The sequence below is a fragment of the Chenopodium album genome, chromosome 23 (genome assembly GCF_948465745.1).
Source record: "Chenopodium album chromosome 23, dcCheAlbu1.1, whole genome shotgun sequence".
Lineage (NCBI taxonomy): Eukaryota > Viridiplantae > Streptophyta > Magnoliopsida > Caryophyllales > Amaranthaceae > Chenopodium > Chenopodium album.
The window spans coordinates 5,013,527-5,039,991 of record NC_137856.1 but is presented as its reverse complement, the minus strand read 5'-3'; the positions used below and the strand labels follow the sequence as shown (position 1 = coordinate 5,039,991).

General features: G+C 35.8%; 2 protein-coding genes across 2 annotated transcripts; both read left to right on the top strand.

The window, feature by feature from the left end:
- The first annotated feature begins 2,645 nt into the window (after window positions 1-2,645).
- Window positions 2,646-15,863, top strand: LOC145608106 (uncharacterized). Its single transcript, XM_081663708.1, has 18 exons — window positions 2,646-3,230; window positions 4,528-5,071; window positions 5,397-5,621; window positions 7,745-7,836; window positions 9,113-9,323; window positions 10,451-10,632; window positions 10,727-10,966; window positions 11,929-12,110; window positions 12,275-12,368; window positions 12,456-12,512; window positions 12,603-12,737; window positions 13,319-13,387; window positions 13,503-13,616; window positions 14,243-14,404; window positions 14,497-14,625; window positions 14,714-14,815; window positions 14,899-14,978; window positions 15,076-15,863. The coding sequence occupies exons 1-18, from the start codon at window positions 2,709-2,711 to the stop codon at window positions 15,350-15,352; spliced, it is 3,417 nt and encodes a 1,138-aa protein (XP_081519834.1). The 5' UTR covers window positions 2,646-2,708; the 3' UTR covers window positions 15,353-15,863.
- A 3,864-nt stretch (window positions 15,864-19,727) lies between these two features.
- On the top strand, window positions 19,728-26,206 carry LOC145608033 (pentatricopeptide repeat-containing protein At2g41720-like). The gene is made up of 10 exons (XM_081663638.1): window positions 19,728-20,313; window positions 22,055-22,227; window positions 22,391-22,496; window positions 22,666-23,775; window positions 23,865-23,970; window positions 24,057-24,261; window positions 24,984-25,116; window positions 25,199-25,303; window positions 25,668-25,788; window positions 25,875-26,206. Exons 1-10 carry the CDS (start codon window positions 19,855-19,857, stop codon window positions 25,988-25,990), a joined length of 2,634 nt encoding a protein of 877 aa, XP_081519764.1. The 5' UTR covers window positions 19,728-19,854; the 3' UTR covers window positions 25,991-26,206.
- Window positions 26,207-26,465: the final 259 nt, after the last annotated feature.

Genomic DNA, 26,465 nt, shown 5'->3' with positions numbered 1-26,465 from the left:
TCTTTGTTCTATACCTAGCCTTGGACATGAGTAATTCGAATAACAAACCAACAAGTATAAAAACTTGAATACTCTCAATAACTAGAAAAACACCTTACACCAGACCACATACGGGCCAATTCCCACTGTAGGGAACCATAGAAAAATAGATAATAAAGATTATACTTCATTCTTAACTCATGATTATCATCCTCTTACTAACATGCCAAGGACTAAGGTATTTAACGTCGAGCCTCAAACCAAGAACAAAATATAATTCTCAACCTTTTGATCTCATACATCGACCAATAATCATAACACAAACTAATAGACAATATCTCAACAATGGCACATGTTCCCAAATAATATTACAATTCGATTCATAAATATCTCACCTCTTAGGGCAATAATACTAGCACCCAAAATAATCAAATCTCAACCCAAAAATAATACTCTGCATTACTAACCCTAAACCTCGATAAAACAATACTCCCTATAACAACAACATTAAAAAAAAACCCTAACACGAGTAACACAATAATCAATTCGACAATTAAAACATATAGTACAACAAAAGTAATACAATATTCAATACCAATCAAATCATATAATACCATATAATAATCAATTATATACATGTACAAGATTACAAATAATAAATCATACAATTCATACATAATAATAAGAAATATAATACAAACGACTCCAAAATAAATTCCGTGTGATTACCTTTCGAGAGTTTTAATTCACGGACTCAATTAAGAGCCTCCGATTTCACAAAATCCACGGACATAATTATATCAAAAGTTGGCTTATGGAGTTATGGAATGCAAAATTCATCACATTGGAAGAAGGTTAGGAAATAAGGTTACCCAATACTAATAAAAAAAAGGATAACATGAGGTTAGGTAATTGATAATTATTGCTTTTAGGGAAACAAAGAAGTGGAATCAGATGAAAGAGAAATAGAGGTATATACATATATATATAATAAATAAAAATAACTATTTTTTTATAAAATATAATATATTAAATCATAAAATATTCAGGTATTACACGTTATACTTCTTGAAAGAACCAATTTGATTCTGCCACCATTAGGATCGGCGCTTACACCAGAGAATTGATGTTGCCGCCACCGCCACCGTCACCGTCAATAACTCACTATTGTTGTAATATAAGGATGTAGGCATGGCAATTTTTTCAATTCAATTGTTAATCTAATCCCTAATTTGTTTTTATTTATTCAATCCACTTGTAATTTTTCAATTTTTGTAATTATGTGATTTAGATCTAATCAAATTAAGTTTTGATTTTATTTATTTTTAATTTTTTTAAATTGATTCGAAGTGTTATCAATCTTAAATGACTCTAGATTTGTTTTATTTTCTTCTTAGTATTAGTATTACAGTACTATATCAATCTTAGGGGTCGTTTGGTTGGGGGTAATCAAGAAAGGGAATGGGAATCAACTGGCTCGATTCCCAATTCCCATTGTTGATGTTTGTTTAGCACTTTTAATCATTCCCTTTACCCTTCCCATTATCCCAAATCCTTCCAACTTCATTTCCCACCCACCTAGACTTTCCCATTCCTTTTCCCTACCCACCTTCACACCACCACATCACCACCGGAAAACCATCCCAGACCACCACCGCCCCTACCCAGACCGTCGCCCTCCCCTCCCCCGAAAAAACCCCCCTAGCCCCGCAAAACCCTAGCCCCGATCTCCCTTGATCCTAAAACCGCCGCCCAGCCCTCCCACCACCTTCGAAACCCTAGTCGAACCAAACGACCCCTTAGTATTATAGTTATGTTAAATTTGTAGGAAAAGCTTTGGTTATTATAATTATGGAGTATTATAGCTATGTAATCAAGACTCTGTTTTATTCAGTTTTTTTTAAGTTGAAAGAACTTTTTTTTTTTTAACATTGTAACAGGAAACAGTTTTCAGTTTTGAAAGTCGCTACTTCAAGTAGCGGTCTTTAGTTTTGAAAACCGCTAATTCAAGAAGCGGTTTCTATGTGAACCAATAAAAAAATGGGTTTTTTTTCCTTGCTTACGTGGACAATATTCATGGAATTTTTGAAAAAGTGACGGTAATTTGGGAATTAAGTCTTTTGGTAGCATTATTTAGGGAAAGGGCTCGTTAATAATAAAAAAAATGATACTAATTATTCATCCAATAGGTGTAATAAATAATTTTAAATAATACTTACATGGTTAATAATAATAAAAAAAAGATACTAATTTTTCATTGAATTTTTAAAACAATCATATGGTATAACATGTATTTTTAATATACTCATTAGTCTAATCGATTATTTTCTGTACATTGCATGTTTCATATCATTATGTATGCAAAATAGGAAACCAAAACATATGTTATAGTTGTATTTTATTTATGTTATTTTTTATACAATTTTTATATTTTATTATTTAAATGTATTGAAATTACCGTGCATGACACGAGACCTAATCTAGTTCATACTCCGTAAATGAAAAGTGAGTCATTGTCTCATTGATGGTTAATGGACCAATTTACTTCATTTAAAAGTTGAGGGACTAAAATGCTACAAATACCAAAGTTCAAGGACCGTATTTTAGTTTAACACCTCAATACGGAGTTGGAAGAAAAGGAGAATAGGAAGGTATTAATTCGGCCCCCCTTTTTTCCCACCAAAACAAAAACCCTCTTCAATTCGCCTCTCTTTCTTCCACTTCCTACCATGAAGCAATCCTCCACCACCGGCGAACCCGAAACCCTAATGGACCCCACCGGATTCGACCCTAATGTCGACATCTCATCTCAACTCATGCAACGCTACTCTTCTTCCTCCGCCCCTCAACACCACCACCTCATCGCCACCGCCGCCGCCGTCAAATCCCTCCTTCTCGAAGAATCTCTCCCTCTCTCTCCTCTCTCCTACTTCGCCGCCGCCATTAACGAACTCTCTAGACCTCTAAACGACGACGCTTCTGCCTCTGCTCTCGCCACCTTCCTCTCCATTGTTCTCTCCCTTGTTCCAGAAGGTTCCATTTCTTCCGAGAAGGCGGCGGAGGCGGCGATGATTTTGGTTACTGTTTTGGGGAGTGAGGAGAGAGAGTTGATTGTCGGGTCTGCTTCTAGTGCTAGGTGTGTTGTTAAGTGTTTAGGGGTTTTGTTAGGGTTTTGTGATTTTAAGGATTGGAGTTCTGTTGAATTGCCCTTTCAAACTTTGCTTAATTGGTGCACTGATAAGCGCCCGAAGGTAATTCAGATTTGGGTTTTTAATTATCGCAATTGCATTGATATGGTGAAATCATTTATGTGTTTGTGTGATTGTGTACAATAATTTGACGTGGATTATTGCTTTTTAAACATTGCTCTTGACTATTGACTGTGGTTTGGCTATGAAATTAATTAAAATGTTTATTTCATTCACGCATTTTGAGGAGTGTGAAATGATTCAGGGAGTAATTACCGTCTTTTCTGTCGTATTTAGAGGTATTGTTAGGTAATTAGAGGCGTTAAGGGTTTTATGAGGTGATAGTAGAGGAATTTGTAAGAGAAAATTTTATGTTTGATTGGAGCATTTTGTATAATGCTTGTCAATTACTTAATTGTAGGTAGAATCTTTTTTAATGAACATATTGATGGCTAGTAGACTATTGGGAGTTGGGGATGGGAGGAAAGACGTATTGTGTTGCCCTTTTCTTGATCGATTAAGTACATATGATACATAGTGATATAAAGTACCCTTTAATACCATATATATATACACTTTCCAATGTACTTCATTGGATAAAAGATTATGCAAATATATCATAAATATTGTGTCGATGAACTTGGAACCCCATGCCTTTGTCTGTGCACACCATAACTGTTAGTTGATGATACTGCCTCCCTTAGCATGTTTAGGCCAGTTGCCCCTGCACACGGGTACAAGCATTTGCCCACTGTGAAATTATCCTTGATTACGATTTAGGCTCTGTTCTTGTCACCTTATGTTTCACTTAGTTAAGTGAGGTTTAGTTCAAATAAGTTTAGTCAAGTACAAGGGCAATAAATTCAAATAAGTTAGGTTAATAAGTCTAATTAACTATAGTTTAGGGCTTATAAGTTTGGTGAAGGAGAACATACCTGAATGGCTTCAACTGGGAGTAGGTTAGGAGGAAAAACGTTGGATTTGGTAATTGGTAATATGCAGGTTTTCTGATGGCAGATAGTTGTCTGTTTGCTATTAAGTTGTCAAGTTTGTTATTTTGGGAACTTAATTAGCCATGCTAGCTAGCCCTGCTGTATTTTGCTCTGCAGTACTGCAATTGTGATTTTTGGTAATGAGTTTCCAATTGTTTCAATTCTTCTCCGTGCTGAAGAACAATGTAGAGGTTCAAGTGGAAAGTGGAAACTGAAGGAACTGCAGTGGATTCGTAGATGGTATTTTATTGTAAAATATAGAACATGACATGTGGATAATGTATTTAATGTTATAATTCCATGAGTGATGGGAAATTTGGAAATTTTGTTGGTGCTAAGACCTAATGGCATTGTTTTCTTCTTTGCAGGTTAGAAAATGTGCTCTAGTGTACTTAGAGAATGCTCTTAAATCTTTTCAGTCTGAGACTGTGAAGAAAAAGGCGAGTGAATTAGTTATGTCTTTGTTGGAAAGTTTTATGTCTATTGCGATCAAGTTGGGTGTGATTCAAAGTGTTGATGGATCTGGAAGTGAGAGACAATGTGAAGCTGAGCAGTTGGACATCGTGCATGCGTTGAACATTGTGAGGGTTGCTATACCATATCTTTGTGGCGAAAGTAGTGAGAAAATCATTTTGAAATTAATCGAGCTTCTTGATTCACGCTCTTCTACGTTTTCAAGGCCTGTCCTTAATGCTATTGAAGTATTCTTAGAAAAAATTGAAGTTGGAATTAGTACGCAATTAGCTGGGGAAGTAATTGATGCCCTTTCGACATATATATCTTCAGAAATGAAATCCAATGACAGCATAATTTCTGCAGCAAACTTACTGAAGATCACTCTTGACAAACTTCATGCACGAGACACTGGCAAATGGAATAAGAGTCTTCCTGTTGGAGTTAATGCCATTGCAGGTTGCCCTGCTGACCTTTTTGATATATGCTGTCAATGTTCTTAGGTTTACGCCTGCGTAAATGATTTTAAGTAATCTTCTCTAGCAAAAAGCAGCAGTATCTTGATCTTTGTTTGGGAGTAGTTTTTTACTCAGTTTTTTCCCACATAATTAAAATTTGTTCCGCTATCATCCTTGTACAGATTTATCAAATGCAGTAACCAGAAAGCTTCTACTGTTCTTGTTCTCACTTTTTCTATTTGCAAATTTTGATGAAACTTCAAGTGTTAAGAGGAGGTATGATTAACTGCTCTTTGTTCTTTTTCTTTTTCTACTTCAACTGGCAGGGCTTCTTACACGTGAGGATGATATTGCTTCAAAGTCTTCGAGTATTTTGAAGAAATTGATAGATGACCAATTGTCTGATGACGTTGATTTCCAACTAGCTAATGTCGAGGAATCAAAAGCAATTGCATCAATGTGCTCAACCTTCATGAAATTGCTGGATTCTTTTGATGGGATTCCCAATGAACATACAATAGCGGTTCTATCTTTTCTTTTCCTCAAGCTTGGTAAGCAGATTCAAATTCTATTGCTCTATGGTGGTTTGGTGCTGAATTCATTCCATCTTTTGTTCTTCAACTATTTTGAACTCCAATTTCAACTGTACTCCTTTTAATTATTTGAATGTTAGTTGATGTCTCTTCTTGCTTAGTCTTTACAAAGTTAAAGATTTTGCATCCTTGTAGATCTGTTGTGTTACATTTGTGTTGTTGAATGAGATTCAATGCTATGACTATCTGTGTCGACTGTGGAATATGCGTTCTCTTGGTTCTTCACTCTCTTCCATTCTTTTGTCGCCACTGTGCCTCTTGTCAAATTTTCTCTGCTGCTACTTCTATAAAGCTCTTGGCTCACTGTTTCACTTAATTTACAACTCCCGTAATTTAATTGATGGAGAAAAAGCTCTGGTCTACAATGCTGATTTGTGCTGCTGCATGTGTTTAGGATGGTGTCGTGTTGAAGCTTATTTTTGTTGGCGTGCAAAAGAAAACAAATGGGATAGAATAAGAGAGAGAAAGCAGTTTGAAAGAAGTTTTACTTTCTTCTGTTGACTCCTTTAATATCTGGGTTTATAGGCTTACAGATTCTAATATGTCATCGGTACATTACTTTAGGTTGGCAGTTATGGTTGATTGAAGCAAGCTGTCTGAAGAAAAAATAAAATCAGTCCCTATACATAGTGGATTGTAAGCCAACGGTCAAAATAAGTTGTTTTGTACAGAGTAGTTTTGAAAAAAAAAAATCACAACTAAAACTGGAATCAATTTTTCAATAATAAACAATTTTAAATACTGGAAACTAAAATGATCTTAATTTTCTGGATTTATCACTTTCCAGTTGAAATTAGAATGCTAATTGAGTACTTAATTGAGACTTTGGTTAATTTTTACTTTGTACTAAGTATCTTGAATAACATTTTTTTAGGTATATGCTTGACACCTTGGTGCTCTTTCGAAAAATCATTGTAAACTCCCACTCTGAAAATTAGGACGGAGTCGTTAAGGGATCGATTTTCTTGAGGCATGCTATGCTGCATGGAAATATCCACGTTTCGTTATCTCACTGAAATGTTTCACGTTTCCAAATGATGGGAAACATCAAACAGGTACCAAATGCTTCATAACTGCTTATTCTGGCTATCTGAAACGTCCACAAGATTGTGTTGATGGAGTGGTGCAGATGCAAGTGGTCTGGATGTGTTAATTTCGGCCTAGAATAAGAAGAATTTGAAAAAAAGTTCTAGATCTGCTCTCATCATGAACAAGTGACTTCTCTCCCTCTTGCGACTTAATGCCACATCCTCCTCCTCTCTTTCTCCTCAAGCCACCGTCTTCTATTATCTGGAATTGAGAGTCTATCTTCCCTCATCACTGAGATCTCCTTGTCACCTTTTTCTTCCCAGATCCCTAATTCCCTATCATTGGATTCATACAAAATCTCCCTCTGCTGGCTGTATACTTCTGGTTGTCTGATCAAAATGTTATTTAAGAGAGGGCAAGCGCCCCTCAATAAGTGAGAGAGGTGAGATAGACAGAGGTACTTGATAGCCTTGACTAGGGATCCTGTACTAGTATGTCGAGTAAATTCTTTAGTTTCCCAGCTCTCTACCTATTTGTTAAAAGCAAAATTTGATATGTATGTCACATGGCAAATTAAAGCACGGACAGTCTATTTTTTGTATTTTAAATAATGTTTTATCATTGTTTGAAAATTGACATGTCTTCAGTCCGGTTTAGGTTTCCATTCCTGTTCTTGTATCCATTCTACGCTGAAGGCATGTATCTATTTTATCTTTTTAGTCACATCTCCAATGTTATTTTTTCACTTGTTGGGAAAGACTCAGTGTCATTGTTTTTATCCTTAATCTGATGCAGAATCTTCTTGATTGGATGTATTAATTTTTGTCACTTTTCTTTGTTTAAAATTTGATAAGAACTTCAAACTTCATCTCTGTAAATGTGTAGAGCAATACAGGAGAGCATACTGAATAACTGACAATTGAAGTGTTTTTGTGGATCATGCATACAGCATCAACTTTGATCTTGCACATTTTTATGCCTAATTCATGTGTTTATTTCTCACCTTTGCTTTTACATATCTGATGAGCCATGTTTTTTCCTTTTCAATTTAGGTCGCAATTCATTCTCACTTATGAAGAATATTGTCCTTAAGTTGACAGAGATCTTTACTCATCATGATGGCAGCAAGCAGAACACAGATCATGTAAGAATCTTTGTCAGTGTCTGTGCTCATGTTGTGGTGTCTGCATGTGTGTACGATGTTTGTGTGTGCTTCTCTTCTCTGTCTGTTTGTCTGCATTGATTTCAATGGGTATCTTTTAGTACTTAGTATGTTTATACTTTTACTTTGTGGAAGACCAGTTAAATGTTATTCATCTTTTCTCATCTGTATAATCTGCTATCGCTTATAATATGCAGGTCACCATTGACATCAAGACAATTTCTTATTCTATGATTTATAATGTCTAAGGGCTGACATGTCTTTAAAGCTCCATATGGTAGTCAGTATTAAATGGTGGTTATGGGAATAATTTGTAGTGTATAATCTTACAAGAAAAGTGTCATCTTAATGTCTGGTAATGCAACTCTATCCCCAAACAGGCAAACCTATTTTTTGCTTCATAAATTTCTATTAACGCATGATACCACTTCCGTAGTGGTGATGGATAAAAAAGCAAATATATGAAGAAAGAGAGATACTTTAAGGTGAAATTGGATTACCATGGGAATGAAATAAGGGATTTTTTATTTTTTTTTTATTATTATTTTTTTTAATCTACAAATGCATTCCCATTACCACCTTTTCTTATTGCTTGCCAAACGGGCATGTCTATGTTTTAGAGGCATTTTTAGTTTAGAAATGGGAACATTCTTTTAAGAGTGCATTGGAGACTGTAAAAGGGAAGTGATGCAATTTTTCAGTAATAGAGGGAGCATAATAAGCCAAAAACTTATGGCCTTTTTTGACAAATGGACGGATGTAGCCAGTAAAAAAAGGTTCTAATGCGGGGAGTCAAGTAATGGGTGACATACTAAAAAGGGTTTTGCAGAACGGACAATTCCAAAATCCGTTACAGAAAGGCTGTTATGTAACAAAATGAATGAGCTTTAATTTCACAACTCTGACCATTTGTCAAATTTGTTAGGATTTACATTCTCTACTTTACTGCAATCAAATATTTTATCCTCATTTACTTTAATTCTTTTCACTTTTGCACTCGGTAGTCCTGGATTCATTCATAGTGAATGAATGTAATGTTTTTACTCCATGCCATAGTCATGCACTGATGCACTAGTGCCGCAATGTGATATTTGTTCATGCTACTCACATCCTTAGGCTTCCACTGTGCACTTTTTCTAACAAAATTATATGGTAGTGTTATAGATAATGCTTGGCTCTTAGCTCCTTTTGCACTCTGTTGCTTCATTTTGTTTCTTAATGTCTACTAGCTAAAGAAAGGGATTGGTTTATTTTGCAGTTACAAATCTGTTTTGGCTGTGCTGTAGTTGCTATGGGAGCTGAAAATATTCTAAGCCTTGTACCAATTTCTTTTGACGCGGACAATCTAACATGTGCAAACATGTGGATGTTGCCCATTTTAAAGAAGTATACATGTGGGGCATCCCTCGGTTATTTCACGGAGAATATTGTTCCCATCGCTCAGTCACTTCAAAAGGCTTCTCGCAAAGGTAAATTGTGGTCCGAGTGGCACTGTCATTCCTGTAAAATGATTTTGTTCTATTGTCCTCCTGTCAATGCTATGAGAATATTGGAGGGAGAATAGTGATCTGATCGCTTGTGATGGAATGTTTTCTTGCCTTTTGCAAATCGCAAAAACCCATATGAAAGACCCTGCATTTTTTAGTACTCAGTTTTGGTTGTACATGTAGAGGCATCTTCTCTTGAATGATCGCTGAAGCCTGACCACTTCTGCTGGTTTTAAATCGGAAAGATATTCGAAAGTGATAATTAATAAATAAAAGTACCCTTACTTGAGTTTTTGTATAAATTTTGTACTGCAGGAATATTAACACACTTTAGCTTATAAAAGATTTATTAATTTTGTTTTTAAATTTTGCAGTTTTACCCATTGTAAGATATTATTTTCAGAATTATAATAAATTAAAAATTCAAGATTTCTATTTTTTAAAAAAAATGCTTTCAGAATGAGAATTTTTGCAGAAAACTGTTGAAGTTAGTTAAACATAATGGCATTTATTTGTTATCTTTTTGCTACATTCTTACTTTCACATTTGGCAATGTCTTAACTTTTACCGGTATTATATACGTCCGTTCTTTTATGTTCTACTCTCTTACTATAGATACACAATTTAAGAAATGTTGCTATAATAAAAAAATGAAGTGAAACTTGCATGATAAATTTTATTTAATTTGCTGACTATGATTTTCAAGGCATGACACATCATCTTTCAACTGCAATTAAAGTGAAACTGTTTGTACTTCTTAGAACACCAAATTGAGATTGTGCAAAGCAAGAGTGACACTGCTTTGGTTTTCTTCAATGATAATATCTTATTTATAAAATTCCTTTTCTTTGTTTCTCTTTCCGTGGGCTTTAATGCCTCAATGACTTTTTTTCAGATTATTGTTTTAGAATTGGTTTATAGATAATTAGGTGTCAGGGTTAGATATCAATATATAGTACTAGGAAGTAGGAAGTATTCAATTTTTCTTTACATCTTTTATTCAATTTTTAGTTCATGGAACCTTTTCTAGTGAGAGCTGTTTTGTAATCTGTAAATTACATGGTGAACCAGTTACTGATATTGTATCTTAAAATTGGTGCCTTTTCCAGTTAAAAAGTCAGAAATAGGACAAGATCTGCAGGGTCTTGGCCATGGTTTATGGGGTCTTTTACCTGCATTTTGTCGCCATCCAACTGATGTCAGCAAGAGTTTTCAATCTTTTGCGAAATTGATGCTCGTTCAGCTGAAGAAAAATGCATCCATGCGTGAAGATATTGTTGATGCCTTGCAAGTAAACATGGCCTATTTTGATTTTTTTTTTTTCTTTCTTGGTTTTGTCAATAGTCACATCTTTGTGTAACCTTTTGATAATCTTCTTTGTGTAGGAACTTGTTGGACAAAACAAACGCTTTCCAAAATTTGATGCTGCTATTGTCGAACCTGTAAAGCACTCACCTGATTTTTCATTGGAAGATTATCTAATTGAGAAAAGAAAATCATTCTTTTATTCCAAGAAAACTGCTATAAAAAACATTAAGGCTTTAGCAAAGTATTCTTGTGAACTGCTTCTGGCTCTGATGACTGTTTTTCTTGATTCAAAACCTGCAAAGCGCTCATCTCTGAAGGTATCTTTTAAGTTATTAGCTTGTCACCATGTTTAATGTGATGAAGGTTCATTGTTATTTTATTTAGGATTTTTTGTGAAAAACTACCTTTTATACATCAAATTTTGTGAAAAAATACCATATGAAAAATCGTTGTAAAAAACTACCTTATAAAAACTAAATGTTGTAAGTTACTACCATGTGCTTAATTTAACAATGAAAGTGAGGGGGAATTAGAGGTTATAAGGGGGCTTATGGAGAAATTGGGTGGAAAAGGGAGAAAAAATGATTGAAAATGGGTGAAAAAGGGAGAAAAAATGATTGAAAATGGGTCATTAAACGTCTCTTATTCAATGCAATAATTCGGCAAAAGGTAGCTTTTTACAACATTAATTGTTTTATTAGGTAGTTTCTTACAACATCTATTGTTTAAAAGGTAGTTTCTTACAACAATTTTTTATAAGGTAGTTTTTCACAAAAATTGACTTGTATAAGATAGTTTTTCACAAAAAGTCCTTTTATTTATGTGTTTATCCATACGTCTTTCTTGAGAAGATGAACTGGTATAAAATTTTGTCTCTATACCTGACATTTACATATATGAGGTTTGGATTATGGCTGTTTTGGGATACATTGTTGACGAATGCGAGAGATGTAAATTTTCTCATAAGGGGCATTAAACAGTGCTGACGCCAAAAGGGAGGGGAGGTTATGACGTTGGGTGACTTGGGTCAATCGTTTTTACAAAATAATTAATGGTATCTGAAATACACTGCCAAAATATCCATGCTATTGATCAGGCTCTTTTTTAGCAATCTAATTCATTAGGATGCTGTGAAAAAGTTCTTGCCATCTTTCTTAAACCATTTATTAAATCTTCATACATAAGCCTTAATGAATTTATTGATGTCATAGAAAACCTCTAGGTACTAATCATTTTATGGTCTCTAATTTCTCATATCACTGGTTTCAAATTCGCCCAGAAAGCTATCAGTTGCTTGGCCTCAATTTCTGATTCCTCTTCCACCAAGAAGATTTTTATTTCGTCTCTGGAGAGGTTCCCAGTGGTGAAGACTGTTTCTGTATCTGGAGATTCTGATCCATCAAATTTATTACTTAGTGATGTGCCATCGGATTCAAGCTCTGTAGATGATAATTCACAGTGGTATGGGATCTCTGTTGTTGCCTTATGATTTTGAAAAGAAACTTGAATATTTTTACTGCCAGTTATTTAAGAGTGATTTCAGTCTAAACTCTAAAATTTGGTGCTGTGATAATGTGCCCAGTTCACTCTCATGATATATGTCCATTAATTTTAACTTTGTTTAGGCCTTTGATACTGGGTTTAGCTTCATCCATTGTGGAGGGAGCTGATGAGGATCTTGTTGGTCTGATCTTTAGATTGACAAAGCACGTGCTGCAGGTTTGTCTTGTTTTCTTTACATAGTTGAGTAAGTTGACTTGTCCAACTTGTACGTATAGAGCTGACATATGTGTTTTTATGACTTAGTCTGGTGATGACAAATGTATTGCTGAAGCTTATTATACTTTGAGCTGTATTCTAGAGGTTGGTCCTTATTTTTTAATTCTGACAATAGTAAGCTCTGAAAATTTGATATGGCTGTACTCATTTTCTATATGTCTTTCTCTGGTTCAGGAACACCCTTGGTTCTGTTCTTTGAAAATGGATGAGCTAGTCGATCTTATAATTGGCTTGAAGTCTCCTGCTGATATTGCTTCTTTCAGCAATCGCCTAAGTTGTTTTCACTTATTGTTGGTCCATGCTTTAAAGGTGTAATTTCTGATTTTTTGTTTCTTACTATATGCTTTACATTGCAGAAAAATTGGCATGCTTATTTAATTAATAGTTCTATGTCGTTGAATGTGAAGTGAAGTGGAGTCGAAGGAAGAAGGGGTAAAGTAGGGGGATAAACCCTCGCGAAGTTTCGTCTTTATTTGCATTAGTGTATTCTTTTGTGTGTGTGTGTGTGTGTCTTGTTTTTTGGGAGACTTGTGCAATTTATGTGCTGCAGAGGCAGTTCTGTACTGTTTGTGTGTCATGGGTTACTGTTAGTGCAAACTGTTGCATTACTAGTGTTTTTTGGGAGTCTTGTGCTATTTATGTGCTGCAGAGGGAGTTCTGTACTGTTTGTGTGTCATGGTTTGCTGTTAGTGCAAACTGTGGCATTACTAGCTTATCAGAAAACTTTAATGTGGATCTTTTTAGGGGGTACTGCTTGTTTTTAACATCAGTACTATGCAATCCGCAGACCACAGTGCATGGAGGCTAATTTCATTTTGATAGCTTTGAGCATCCGTATGAATTAAACTGACATTGCAATGATATTGACAATGAGCTATTCAATTCTGCAGAGCAATTCTGATGTGGAGAATACACAACCTTTTCAAATTTTAAATGAGATTATACTTGCTCTAAAAGATGTAAGTGCTAATCTCAGAATTAATCTGAATGTGCTCTTTTAATTCTCTCTACATCTTTTCACTTAGTAGCGTTGTTGTGTAAAATAACTCTTATTTTGTGTCTGATTGTCCTCAGTCCAGAGAAGAGGCCAGGAAAATAGCTTATGACTTCTTGCTCAGAATAAGCTCTTGCTTAGTAGATTCATCTCCCACAGATCCTGATGGTCCATACTACAAACTGATTACTATGGTAGGCACATTTATAACTTATAAGAGCTTTTTTTTTCAACTTCCCACCATATATGTCAGACCTAATATCTCAAAGCTGACATACTCCCTCTGTTTCTTAATGTTCTACCCATTTACTATAACACTAAATACCAAGGAGAAGAGAAAGGCAGGGCCACCCATGTGGGGTAATGCTGCTTTTTGGGTGAGAAAATTTAAGGTATCTAATTGTTGATATAAGTGGGTCCCAAAAAGTGAGCTCTGAGAGGGTAGGATATGAAAAAACTCCCCCCCCCCCCCACCCCCACCCCCCACCCCCCCCCCCCCCCCCCCCCCACACACACACACGCACACACAAAAAAAAAAAAACACAAGGGAAAGTAATAGAGCAAAAAGAAACAGATGAATATGGAAAGTGGGTAGAACAAAAAGAATTAGACAGGTACTAATAGAAATATTCTATTTTTCATAATGCTAGGCTGTACTATTTTGAACAGGATTGTGGCTTTTCTGATTGATTTGATATCCTTTGTGTACCTACATATTAACATTTTTGTGCACTTGGATTGTTCTACAATGTTAATAGCATGTATGTGTTTCTAGTGTATTCTGGTAATGACTAATACATTGTTACTGCAAAATGACCAGGTTATGGGGTATCTCTCTGGCCCATCACCTCATGTTACAAGTGCAGCCATCGCTGCATTGTCTATGTTTGTATTCAAGGAACCAGAGCTCTGTGTGAAAATTCCGCATGTAGTTTCCTCTGTTGTATCTTTGCTACAGACCAAAGCTGTGGAAACTATTAAGGTTAGTGCACTAGAAAATGTTGTGGTTATCTGGTAGCCCGTAGTCCATAGCCCATTATCTTGGGTGATCATTCTTGGCTGTTACCTGTGCAGGCTGTTTTAGGATTTATCAAAGTATTGGTTTCATCTCTAGAAGCAAAAGACTTGCATAATTTTTTACCAGCTATTGTTGATGGAGTTCTTCCATGGTCATCTATCTCAAGACATCATTTCAGATCAAAAGTAACTATTCGTTGAACATGACCTATAATTTGCTTGTTGATGTGAATGCACAATCTTATATGATATTATTCCTCTTTATGATTACTAGGTTACTGTGATACTAGAGATCATAATACGAAAGTGTGGCTTTCCTACAATTAAGTCTGTGACTCCTGAAAGATACCAGTCATTCGTTAGGAAAGTTTCTCAGGTATGAATGCATGATCTCTTATTTTTGCATCTGCGTTGATGGCAAGTATTGCCCTCTTCATGTTTCCCTGTTGACAAATTCAGAATCGTCATGGGAATACAAACTCCAAGGAAGCTGATTCAGCTGATGCGAAGCCACAACTTTCAAATATTCAGACAAACGGGTTTGGATTCATAGCTTGGTTTAAATTTTTTCTTTTTATCTTTAATGCTATAAATATATATAAGACCCTTATCATTTACTGCTGCTTCATCATTCAGGTCAAAGAAGAGGTCATATAACGAGGCAAATGACAATGGAAGTGATTCAAAATTGCAAAGGAACAATAGGAGGAAACATATGCAAGATTTTCAGTCTCCTGGTGGTACTAGGAGAGCTGATGTGGGAGCTGATAGAAAGACCAATCAATTTAAGCATAATAATTCTAAAACAGGTCAAAATCAAAAAGGACAGAAATTCGATCGAGCCTCTGGCAGTATTCAAAAGAGACATGGACCAACGAATGGCCATACGGGAAGATTTGGCCAAAAGTCATAGTCATTCAGGTGTTGGCAAAGTTTTGAAATTATAGCTGACAAAACATAAGCGAAATGGAACAGTAAATACACCGATACACGGCTTCAGTTGAGTACACACCTGCCCTTGTAAAACAGGGTGACTCGTTAATCAAGTTCATCTCGCAAGTGTTAAGATTGTTGATCAGAAAACAACCCACCTTATAGGGAGGGTTGTAAGGTGGGTTGTTTGAATAGCTTCTGAAACTGTTAAGCACAGCTACAATATAGTTGGCTTGTAAAATTTTGATTGAGAAAGGTTTGAACCTCTTTAAATGAAATCAATCTTCTTCGTGATGCATTAGCTGCAGCTTTGAGACTTTAAGTGGTGTAGATAGTCTTGATACTTCCCGTTGGATTCATTAACTATTAGGAGCTGCACAGTAAGAACAATAAACTGTGATTTATGAGGCTTAAAAGTTTTGCTTGGCGCATTTTATGTTTAATAATGACAAGAGTATATGTAAAATATCCAATTCTATTTTAATCATCGTTTCCCATGTCATTAATATTTGCTTATTGTGATTCTATACGTTGATGGTATTGTTCATATGTTCTAATCACTTTTTTTTTTGAAAGAATATGCTCTAATCACTTTGTCTAATGAGCAACAGTCAACAGACTCGTATCATAAATTATGTTTCCAATGTGATTCTTTCTAGTAAAAATATGGATAATAAATTTTAAGGCTTGCATGCACTTGTACGCTTGGCCACCTGCTACTACTCATGTAGAGTTGATACATACCCTCTTATGTCCAATTTGCAAATCATGCGATGTGCTCGTCTATTATTTATCATGGTTTGCATTTATGTCCATTTGCTTTGACATGATATATCACTTATATGACACAGTTTGAGGTCGATGACTTGACAGTCATTCTAACTATTGGCTATTATTGCTTCCTTGGTGATGATTTGATTTCATGGACATAACAGTGTTAAGGGCCTGTTCATATTTACTTATTTTCAGTTCAGTTCAGTTTAGCTCCTAATTTCCCTCTCTCATAAAATATTCATTTCAGCTCAATTCAGTTCAGTTCAGTTTAGCTCCAATCAGTTCAGTTCAGTTCAGCTCAATTCAGTAAATGTGAACAGGCCCTAAGTTGCTTTCTCATGATCTTAGTAGCCCACGGATTTGGAAAAGAAGCAAAGAATCAATTATAGAATACAAAAATAGACTTTACTTCCACAAAATAAGGAAAAGAGCTAAAAAAGGAAAGATACATGGTCAAAGATATTAAAGAATATTCAATAGAATTTGATTGGACCAAACAAGGAATCAACTGAATCAATCAAATACCTTATGAAATCAAACAAAACTGCAAAATCAATCAATCAAAATTTATTCAAATCACTAGATTAATGAAATCTAATCCACACAACTATCCAAATCAAGTATTGACAATACAAACTCAACTCACCTTCTAAGCCTTTTAGATGGATATTTTTCTTTTTTAGTTAACAGTTCTATCTATCTCTATCATATCACATGAATCCAATTTTTTCATTTACTTTATCTCTGTAATGCTTACATCCATCCGCGCCCCAGTTAGTACAAGTTAAAATCCATCCCTACCCTTCCACCCATTTGGTTATCCATACCCATTCCAAATCAGCCCCAGCACCCATGGGTATGTTCAATACTTACATTCATTATTACATCCCCACCCGAATTGGTACAAGCTAAAAGCATCTCTACTCCACCACCCATTTGGTTATCTATACTCGCTCTAAACATGCTAATTGCTACATTTTTCAACCCAAAAAATTGATATATATAGTACCACATGCTACTTAAGTTAACAACAATAAATGTACATATGTGCCACTACCATACATTCGTTAATATGACAAATTGACAATTATCCCCCTAACTATAGTGATTAAATTGGGTATATAAGAAGAGGGGCGGACAACCATAATGAGTGGGTACATGGCGGGTCTAGTGTAAAATCCATATTTGACCCATCACTCATGACGGGTATAATTTTTATTCCCATCTCTACTCCACATACAACCAAACCGCCCCCTAGATGGAGATGAGGTAGGTCTCCTATTTAACCCGCTCCAATCGACATTTCTAGATGGGAGTCATGGACTCATGGGACATAGACTTTATCCAATCCACTTAGATGTTGTTTGTTTGTAAGGATAAATGATGGGATAGGGATTAATAATTCTTTTATTCCCTTGTATCTTATAATCCCTCATTTGTTTAATGAGAATGGTTCTATCCCATAGGAAAGAGATAGGGATAAAAATAAATTTTTCCCTCTAATTTTATAACAAAGGAGGCAGATATAAAGTATAGGGAACTAGGGATTAAATTGAAAAATAAAATACAATCTATAAATAAACTAAAACAATAACCGCTGACATCATCACTTTTTAAAATTGTACACATGTCAAGCTATTGTTAAAATCCCCCCCCCCTAAATCAATTGCTGATATCATATTTTTATTTATTTTTTTTAGCTTAAATTATAACAATATTTTTGTAAGACAATTATTATTATTATTATTAGGAAAATTTGTCAAAAATAAGTCAACCTTTGCGTGATTAGCTCAAAATAAGTCAACCTTTAGATTAATTATAAATAAGTCGAACTTTATATAGTTTCTTCTCAAAATAAGTCATGACCTGCTGAAGTTCAGAATGACTGATTGTTTCGGTTAATTGTGCCATGTGTCATTAGGTGGTTGGTTTTTTTTAAAAAATAATTAATTTTTTTTTTTTTTAGAAATTCAATTAACAATTTTATCAAATAATTAAACAAAAAAAAAAAAATTCATCCACTCAATACCCACGCCAGCCGCCCAGCCCTCCTCCCCACCAGCTCCCTTGCCACCGGTCTTCCAGCCGCGGAGACCACGGCCCGACGCCGGCGACCGTACTCCATCCCCTCCTTTTCCCCAATTTACAACACCCAACCCCGTCTTTTCCCTTTCTCGCTTCCCCACACCTCCACCTCGACACCCACTCCTCTTTCTCTCTCCTTTTTCGCTCTAGTTCGCCGGTAATTTGACGCTCTATTTAAGGGGATGTAGTCACCGGTAATTTGACGCTCTATTTACAAGGATGAAGTCATTCATAGAAAATTACCGAAATCCGACTTCCCTGGCAGTTTGGAGATGTCCTAAGGGATTAATATCGAACGAAACTTGACGACGAAAAATTGTTAAGTCGTAAAGCCTATTTCCTCTTCCAAAAATGGTGGTTGAATTTGGTCTTTGTTTGAATTTTGAACCATATGAACCTTCCATTTCCATGGTTTTGTGGTGACTGATGTCGTGGGTGGGGAAGGGGGGTTCGTGGGTGTGGGGAACAGGAGGAGAATTGGATCGTCAACGCCGGGGGAGGGAGGTGGTCGCCGGCGGTGGCAGGGGTAGCTTGCGGTGGTTGGGAGGGGAAGTGGGTGGGTTTTTTTTTAAAAAAAAATTTGTTTATTTAATCTAATTATAATTAACATTGACTTGTTTAGTAGGTTGTAAGTCATTGGACCTATTAAAAGAAAATATCCTTATAAAATCGACTTATTATGAGTTAATCGAAACATTGACTTATTTTGAGCTAATCACGCAAAGGTTGGCTTATTCTTGACAAATTTTCCTTATTATTATTATTATTATTATTATTATATTAATTATACTCCAAATTTTATATTATGAATTTATGAGCGACTATTTGAGTTCAAAATATAATTACTCGCGGTTATAGAGTACCCCGTAATGCATATTTTGCTTAACTTTTTACTCTTCTTCAAAATTAAAAAGATCTAAATATCATTGTAAATGAAAATTAATGGTTATGTTTCTATAATTTATCTCATATGAGGGACATATATAAAAAATATATTTATTTCAATGAATTTTTTTATGTTGTGCATCGCACGAGGCTTATCTAGTTTTACCATTAATGAAAGGAAAGGAAGAGGAGAGAGGAGAAATGTTAGTAAGGATAGTTAAGTAGTTTTACTACTTATCCTAATTTACTTCCCAAAGCATACCAAATTAATTCCCTACTTTCTTATCCTCATTATCCTTATCCATGTTGCCAAACGTCTCATTACAGTTTTACACCTATACTAAGGGCCTGTTTGGCTGTTCTCATACGTTGAAAGTCAGTTCAGTTCAGTTCAGTTAAGCTCAGCTCAGCTCCCAATTTTCTTTCCTTATATAATATTCAGTTCAGTTTAGTTCAGATGAGTTCAGTCAATGAGAACAGACCCTAAGGGTCTGTTCCGATTTAGTGAAATGAATTGTTTATGAGAGAAGAAAATTAGGATATGAACTGAAGTGAACTGAGAACTGATTAAGCAGAACTGAAATAAATAGTAAACCGTTGGCAATTTTTGCAAAACCCCAAGCGAAGAGTGGGAAGGTTTATCTCTTCATTCACATTTCCCACCATTTCTTCACAACCTTTTCTGCAACATCTCCCCTTAACAACTGCGTCTCTTCTTCTTCTCTGACGCGCATTCTAATGACAGCAATAACTTCTCAATTTCAATCTCCATTAAACTTCACCCAACAATTACGCCCAAATCATCATCAATCTCACTCAAACCCCATAAAATCCACCACTTACCCAACAAAACCCACTTCCCAAACTCCCTCAAAAATCAGAACTTTACCTTTGAAAACAAATTCTGAAGGCAAAAAATCCACAAAAAACCCAGGAAAATGGGAGAGAAAGAAGCAAGGCTATGTAGATTATGACAAAGGAGAGCATCACGTGACTGAGCACGTGAGTGGATTGAGGAAGGATGATATTCCTAGAAGGTACAGGATTAAGGTACAAGCAGATAAGTTTCAGAAGGATTGGTCAATTACTCAGGTGGTTCAGAAGATTTTGGCTTTAAATACGGGGGATGATATTGAGGGTGTTTTGAATCATTGGGTTGGCAGGTTTGCTAGGAAGAATTATCCTGTTCTTATTCAGGTAAATTCTCATTAATATAATTGTTACTAGTATTTTTATTTTTATCTAATGAAAATTTATGTGAATGTGTGTCAAAGGGGATTTTCTATGTGGGATTTTTCTTGGGTGTTTATATAAGCTAGGTAGTAGTGATGTAGACGGGATTCGAGCTGAGGTCTTGGGTAAAGCCTCTCGCGATTTTAACCAATTAAGCTAGTTGACATCCACTATGTGGGTTTTAAGGGTGTAGGTAAATGCTGTGGCTTTTGTTGGGTAATTTCAAGAAACTTTTGTGCCAAAATGCATTTTAAAAAATATTATGCAAACTGGCAGTTTGGTTGCTTTTGGTTATTTCTGTTGATAGTGATGATGATGATGGTGATGAGTGGCATTGTTGGTCAATGCAGTTTGTGATTGTAATATTTGCTTGGGGTAAATTTGAGTACATTGTAACATGTAGATGAAAACTTGATGAATTTTGAAGTTGGAAGTATAAAACCTTGGTATTTTGAAGGTAGCTCTCTACTCACATTTGAAGTTGATTCAAAACAATTGACAAAAATATAGCAAGCCTTTGAATTGACTCTAGGGGTCATAATGTTGGGGTGTCATCCCAAGTCCCACATGGAAGGAGAAAGGAGGAGAAGAGCTCCTTATAAGTGAGTGCACACTCCAAATAGTATGAGGCCTTTTGGGAAGGTGCCCAAAAACAAATCCGTGCGGGTTAGGCCCAAAGCGGACAATATCATACTAACGTGGAGTGGAGTGTGCGTGCGACCCATCAAGGTGGGTGACCCGGGCCCAACACGTAACTGGGTCCTAACCTTTATGATCCTTCAAACTATTCAGGATGTGCACTTATCTGCGTTGTAACTGTTGTTCATTGGCCTATGGAGTTAGAATCTCCCAATTGATTTAATGAAAGGGTTTTCTCCATTAAATCCATGTCTAACAGTTCGATACATGTGAAATTGTCCTGTCCAAGTTCTAACATTTCCATCTTTGGCTGTTCTAATCGTAGTCTGCAGGTTTAATGATATTAATTACACCTAGCTTGAAGGGTTATCCCCCCCTCCTAGGTTAGATTTGAGTGCTAAAGCTGTACAGCATCATATGCTAAGAAATTGTCTACTGTTGCTTATGTTCTAATGCCAAGTATCATGAGGTTCCAGGAATTTGTTCCTTTTTGTTTTTTTTTTTCTATGTGCTCATTGCTTGCACATTTCCACCATGGAATTCCCCCCCCCCCCCCCCCCCCAAAGGAGAAAAAAGGCTAAGTTTTTTTTGGCTGAATATAAGTAGTTTATTTACATTTTCCAGGTTTTCTGTTTTCATCCCAGTTTGGCCTAAATCGTTTTTTCAGGAAATGAACTTGTTGTTCTGCTAAGTGATGGTCTTCCATGGAACTGGTATAAACTTTCCTTGCTTCTGTTTCTCGTTAACCCTGACCAATGCTTAATCAAAGCTTTCAATGATTCTAGTTTTGCCCCCCCCAACACCCCCCCAACCCCCCCCCCCCCCCCCCCCCCCCCCCCCACACACACACACACACAAACATTTTCCTTCTGATGAATTTATGAGCATTTTTGTATTCTAAAATGATTAAGACTTGAAGAGTATTAATTTGTGCTCTTTTTCTTTCTTACTTTTCTCTTTACTTCTTTGGAACTTGGTAGTCTAGGTTTTGTGACCTGTGAACCAGATTGTTAAGTAGGTAAGTTGCATTTGCACAATGGACTTAAAATCTAATATCTGATTGTAGGAGTTGACTCAGTTGGGTTCTATTGAGCATGCAATTCATGTCTTCAGTTGGATGAAAAATCAGAAGAATTATTGTGCACGGAATGACATTTACAATATGATGATCAGATTACATGCCAGGCATAATAATGTAGATCAGGCTCGTGGCTTATTTTTTGAGATGCAAAAGTGGAAGTAAGTTCAAATGTGATCCATCAGAAGTTCTTATTGTATCATTCTTTGGTTGCTAGATGCATCTCATGAGCGAGGGTTCTAATTTCAAAGTTACAAGGAAAACATACTTGCATTGCAAAAGTATGTTTGATTGCTTAATACGTAGTATATTTTTTATTTCCAGGTGCAAGCCAGATGCTGAAACCTATAATGCTCTCATCAATGCCCATGGTAGAGCTGGTCAATGGCGTTGGGCTACAAACATTATGGAAGATATGCTTCGTGCAGCTGTACGTAATTGTATAATTTTGCTTAGTTGTTTACGGAGGATTTTGGGGGGGGGGGGGGGGGTTCGCATGATTGTCTGTGTTCTATTTCAGGTTTTTTCATATACAATAAGTACCTTGCCATATCTTATATCTGAGTATGAGTTTGAACTGATTTAAAGCATTATTACAGATTCCTCCAAGTCGATCAACATATAATAACTTGATCAATGCGTGTGGATCTTGTGGAAATTGGAGAGAGGCTCTTAAAATCTGCAAACAAATGACTGATAATGGAGTTGGGCCTGACTTGGTAACACACAACATCATTTTGTCTTCCTATAAAACCGGTGCTCAATATTCTAAAGCTTTGTCCTATTTTGAACTTATGAAAGGGACAAACATACGCCCTGACACTACAACTCTTAACATCATAATATACTGCCTGGCAAAACTTGGTCATTATGAGGAAGCTGTTGGTGTTTTAAAATCTATGAGAGAGAAGAAATCTGAGTGTCGCCCTGATGTAGTAACATTTACTAGCATCATGCATATGTACTCCGTTTGTGGGGAATTTGAGAATTGCAAGGCTGTGTTTGACATAATGCTTGGTGAGGGTCTTAAACCCAATATTGTGGCTTACAACACTCTGTTGGGTGCATATGCCTCTCAAGGAATGAGTGAAGAAGCGCTGAAAGTGTTCAATGAGATGAAGCAATATGGTATTCATCCAGATGTTGTGTCTTACACTTCTCTACTTAATGCCTATGGAAGGTCACAAAAACCGAAAAAGGCCAAGGAAGCATTTGACTTGATGAAGAAACATGGCTTGAAGCCAAATATCATTAGTTATAATGCACTTATTGATGCTTATGGTTCAAATGGTTGTTTAGCTGAGGCAGTGGAAGTATTGCGTGAAATGGAAAAAGAAGGTATTCAACCTAATGTTGTCTCAATATCTACTCTTCTGGCAGCATGTGGTCGCTGTTATGAGAAGGTAGTAATTGATTCAGTACTTTCAGCAGCTGAGAAGCGAGGCATTGAGTTAAATTTAGTTGCTTATAGCACAGCAATTGGAAGCTATATGAATGTTGGAGAATTTGACAAGGCATTATCTCTGTTTAAAGCTATGAGGGAAAAGAATGTGAAACCAGATTCTGGCATATACAATGTGCTGATAAGTGGTTGTTGTAAGGTGTCAAAGTATGATCAGGCCATTAATTTTCTTGACGAAATGACAAATTTGAACATTCCTGTCACCAAGGAGGTGTACTCCTCTGCTATCAGTGCCTATAGTAAGCAGGCAAGGGCCTACACATTATCTTTTGTTTTCTTTTAATTTGTATGGATGAATCTGACCCCTCTTCTGCCTCTTCTCTGTGTTTGTCTCAGGGACGATTGGCAGAGGCAGAATCTATGTTTACTAGAATGAAGACAGCTGGTTGTCAACCTGATGTCATTACATATACAAAAATGATTCACGCCTATAGTGAAGCTGGTAAGGTTGAAACATGGAGCTCTGACATTCTTGTACCTCTTCTGGAAGGATTTGATATCTAAAGAGAGAATGGATTTTAACTGCAGAGAAGTGGGACAAAGCATGTGCAATTTTTCAGGAGATGGAGGCAAATGATATTCAACCTGATGTTGTCGCCTGTTCAGCTTTGATGAGGGCATTTAATAAAGGAAATCAACCAGCTAAAGTTCTTATCCTACTGGAGTATATGAAAGAAAAAAACCTTCCAGTTAGTAATGCCGTACACTTTGAAGTCATATCTGCCTGTAGCTTGTAAGTTTAGACAATTACTGGCAGCATATTGTTTTTTCTTGCACTTTTTAATCACTGCTTGTCCGTTTTACTTCTATATGTTATTTATTCGCTTCGGGCTCTCTTTAGTCACTAACATGATAAATATCATTGATTCATCATCCTAAACTGTGTTTAATTTCTAAAAAATAAATAAGAGTGCTGTTTTACTACTTTTTTGTTTCAAAGTCTGATTTACAATAAAATTGGCTGAAAAGATGTGGCAGACTAATGTTTTTATTCCCGCATGCCCTTACATTTGATAAATGAGGCATAAGTGTTATACTTTGTTATATTGGGCTCCTTAAGCAAGATGTATGCCTTTGGATTCATGATCCTGTGCGTGTTTGTTTCTTTCAACTCATGCAAGCTCATTACAATCGTTTGGGTTTTTTTTTTTTTTTTTTTTTTTTTAAAAAAAAAAATATATGTATATATATATTTTAACTATTTTGTTGACATCTGATTAGGACCAATATGACATTTGATGATTGCATGGTTGTAATGGTGCTGTAATGATACCTACTTTGTCTGATTTTTCTTCTAATTTTTTTAATGGCAAATATACATACCAAATGTGTTGCTTTCACAAGGAAATAAAAGTGCTAGAAAACACTGGTAGCTCAAATATTTCTATGTGCAGTAGATTTTGTACTCCTAGTGCTCTTTGTTTAACTTCAGAACTTTGCTGATCTATTTTGAAGGCTTCGGGATTGTGAAACGGCAATCAATCTGATTAATGTGATGGAACCTACATTCCTTAAAATTTCTACTGGCTTTCTGAATCACCTGTTGCAATTTCTTGGAAAATCTGGGAAAATGGAGGCAATGATGAAGGTAAACCAAATTTCTGCACGGGCCTTTTGGTTTCTGAATTCTGACTAGTTCTTACAGTTGTTATGTATCTTCAACCATGCAGTTATTTCTTAAGATAGTAGCATCAGGTACGGAGATCAACTATTCTACCTATTCAACCTTGTTGAAAAATCATCTGGCGGCTGGAAATTGGAGAAAGTACGTTGAGGTAATTTGTTAATCAGTGTTCAGGCTGCTCCTCTACAGCTCTTAATCCACTATCATGAGGGACAATCCCAGATAAGATGCCTCTTTTTCTGTTTAATATCATTAAAATTGAAATTACCAAAATTTCAGTGTTTTGCTAGAAAGTTCTACTGGTAACCAAAAGAAGCAACCCAGCTTCAGTAGTGGTAGTAGCTTCAAAGGGATTGGTATCTGGTAGTATGTCTCTTCTGAAAATAAATTTTGATGAAAATGTAGATGAAACTCGTTTAAAGTTTAAGAAAAAGTCTTGTAAATAGTGGTATCCATTTATTCCTTTTATATTTAAATCTAATTAAATTTAGCAAAATGCCTAAATCACATTGCAGGTTTTGCAGTGGATGGAAGAAGCAGGACTTCAACCTTCAGTTACAATGTACCGGGATGTGTTGTACTTTGCTCAAAGAAGCGGTGGCTCTGACCTTGCTGCTGTCATTCAAGAGCGTATAGGTAAGTCTTCTTAGGAGATACCCCTCTTTATATTAAACATTAATTTTTGTTTTATATGTTTAAACTGAACTTAAAATTTGTGATAGATTCCTTGAAAAGTAGACCTCAAAACTTGGCTTCACGAAACCAGCTGTGCAGTTCTTCACTTTCAGCATCAGAGTTGACAGAGGAATGTGAACTTCATCCCCAAGTAGCAGCTTAAATCTTTGCAATTTGTTCAAAATTATAGTACAAAAGACTGGAGATGCTCGGTATAGGTCTATATTGTATATTGGTTTTACGGTTTTACCTGTATACCTGTCATATAAACAAGTCTGTAGGATGCTCAAGTTTTTTATCATATGGATCTTTTAGTATATATCTGTAATTATAGATCTTTTTGTAAAATTTTTTGAATATGGTTGCAATATATATATTTCCCTCATTTGTTTTTTTCAGGGAATATGCAGTTGACAAGACAACTAGTAGAAATACATAAATAACCCGAAACAAAAGTCTTGACTTGGCCCGAATCATGCCTAATATTGACCAAAACTGAAACTAATGTGACCTGAACGTTTAATGTGATTAAAATTGATTGATTTCTTATGATCAACTGACAAGCCTAAGATGAAGTGTAACCAGTCCAAATAACTCATTTGTTGAATAGTTGAATATGACATAAACAAATTGGCGCT